Raw genomic sequence first — 2,536 nt, 5'->3', positions numbered from 1 at the left:
TGGTCAACAATATTTTTTTTCTACAGACAGTACAAAGCAACAACCCTCACGAAGAAAAAAAAGAAAAGAAAAAAAATTGTTTTTACAACTTTATTTTTTTTTTTGTGCACACCGTAACTTACAAAAACACAAAACAAGAACACGAAAAATATTGTGTCTTTTCTTTTAGCGGTGAATTTTCTCTTTGGCCTCTCGTATATTTCGTACAACTTCGTTTTCATTGTTTCTCTCCATTCCCTTTTTCCTACCTTGACGGAGTCATCCCAGTAAACATGTCGCATGGTTTACCCACATTCATCGGTGATACCGATGTCTACTTCGCTCAATTGGAGGCCTATTTCCAAGTCTACGACATCTCGCCGTCCAAGAAATTAAAGTTGCTTTATTGCAATCTACCTCCATCGCTTGCAAAAGCGGCTAGAGACCTAATCACGTCTCCCAAAGACGACGCCACATATGATGAGGTGAAAAACGAGATCCTACGCAGGACCACCAGGTCTGCCACCAGCCGATTCAATGAGCTGATGGCAGACGAGCAGCTCGGTGACAGGACCACCACAGAATTTCTGACACATTTGCGAGATCTGAGCGGAGAGTCAGCAGATGCTCCACGGCAGTCCTCTTCTTTGTCCAACGATGACATTCTTAGCAGGATCGATAATCTCACACGTCGCTTAGACAACCTCTGCCGCTCTCGCTCGAAGTCTCGGAGCAGCTCACGTTCTCGCAGTACTTCTCGAAATCGGGGAACCAACAGACCTAAAAATGGTATGTGCTGGTACCATGAGACCTTTGCACACAAGGCGCGAAGATGTATTCAGCCTTGTTCTTTCAAACAAACGGGAAACGCGTAAAGGGGAAAATGAGCACGTCACTTTTCTCCACTCAACCAACTTTCAATCGTGCAATATTCATTCAGAACCAGGTGTCGAAGGAATTCTTCATGGTTGACACTGGCTCCTATTGTAGCATTTGGCCACTTCGCCTTACTGTAGACAAACCTCGCCGCTCGGCGATTGTTTTGCACGCCGTTGATTCGTCCCCGATTCCTACTTTTGGTCAGCTTTCTCTACGCTTAGACATCGGTCTTCGTAGAGACTTTCAATGGGTTTTTGTCATAGCTGACATTCCGCATCCTATTTTGGGTGCGGATTTCTTAAATCACTTCCAGTTGTTGGTAGATGTCTGATGTCGGAGGCTTGTCGACGACACGACATCCCTTTCCACGCCGGCAAGGAGCTCTACCAATTCCCCTCTTAGCCCAGCATTTTTTATTGCCACTGCTGGGGACGCTTTTCATTCACTCATAGCGTCTTTTCCGGAACTGGTGGACAACACTTTCAAACCGGCGAAGCCCGCGCATTCCACCCTCCATTACATCAAGACGACTGGACCACCCGTTTTTTCGCGCCCACGTCGTCTAGCGCCTGACCGTCTTAAGACGGCCAAGGCCGAGTTTGAACACATGCTTCAACTCGGCCTCATTCGCCCCTGGCCCGTAAAGGGGACACAGATTTTCGCCCGGTGGGGGACTATCGACGACTTAATGCCGTGACGATAGCAGATCGCTACCCAATTAGGAACCTACAGGATTTTTCGGCAAACCTGCATGGGTGCACCATTTTCTCTAAGATTGATCTGGTACGGGCCTATCATCAGATACCAGACAATCCAGAGGACGTTCCTAAGACAGCCATTACCACTCCTTTCGGCTGTTTTGAATTCCTGTTCATGAGTTTCGGTTTGCGTAATGCTACCAGCACCTTTCAAAGGTTCATAGATGAGGTCATCCGTGGACTTGGTTTTGTATTTGCCTATGTTGATGACATACTCATCGCTAGCGATACGGAAGAGAACCACCTCCATCATTTATCACTGCTTTTCCAGAGACTCCGTTCATACAATGTGAAAGTCAATCCGACTAAATGTGTTTTCGAGCAATCTTCTCTGGAGTTTCTCGGACATTTTATTGATTCCAGTGGAATCAGACCTCTTCCTTCAAAGATCGATGCCATTCAACGCATCGTACCTCCAACTTCAAGACAGTTGCGCCACTTCTTGGGGATTGTCAATTTTTACAGAAGATTTATAAACCGATGTGCTGATAAGCTTCTTCCATTAACTAGGCTACTGCAAGGCCACACTAAGAAGGATGCTCGACTCACTCTTTCTGCTGAGGCGTTGTCGGCTTTTGAGTCCGTCAAACGGGAATTATCCTCCGTTCCCGTCCTTGCACATCCGGCTCCTAATGCCCCCCTTTCACTATCTGTGGACGCATCAGATTCTGCGGTTGGTGCTGTCTTACACCACACCGTAGATGGAAACATACAACCTTTGGCTTTCTTTTCTTGCTAACTACAGTCTGCCGAGCGCAGATATAGCACTTTTGATCGCGAGCTATTAGCAATCTATCTGTCAGTTCGGCATTTCCAACATCAGCTCGAGGGACGGGAGTTTGTGATTTATACTGATCACAAGCCCCTCACTTTTGCTCTATCCTCTAAAACGGACAAACTCTCTCCTCGTGCTTTTCGTC

General features: G+C 46.6%; 1 protein-coding gene across 1 annotated transcript; it reads left to right on the top strand.

Annotated features, from left to right (window-relative positions):
- Positions 1–272: 272 nt before the first annotated feature.
- Positions 273–854, top strand: LOC149136153 (uncharacterized). The gene has a single exon (XM_089350097.1). The coding sequence runs from the start codon at positions 273–275 to the stop codon at positions 852–854; it is 582 nt and encodes a 193-aa protein (XP_089206223.1).
- Positions 855–2,536: the final 1,682 nt, after the last annotated feature.

Source organism: Octopus bimaculoides, chromosome 4 (assembly GCF_046866305.1).
Source record: "Octopus bimaculoides isolate indiv1 chromosome 4, ASM4686630v1, whole genome shotgun sequence".
Classification (NCBI taxonomy): Eukaryota; Metazoa; Mollusca; class Cephalopoda; order Octopoda; family Octopodidae; genus Octopus; species Octopus bimaculoides.
This window is presented reverse-complemented; position numbering and strand designations above follow the sequence as displayed.

Bases quoted from the DNA above. Each gene is read 5' to 3' on its own strand.
- LOC149136153 (XM_089350097.1), top strand. From the start codon at position 273: ATGTCGCATGGTTTACCCACATTCATCGGTGATACCGATGTCTACTTC.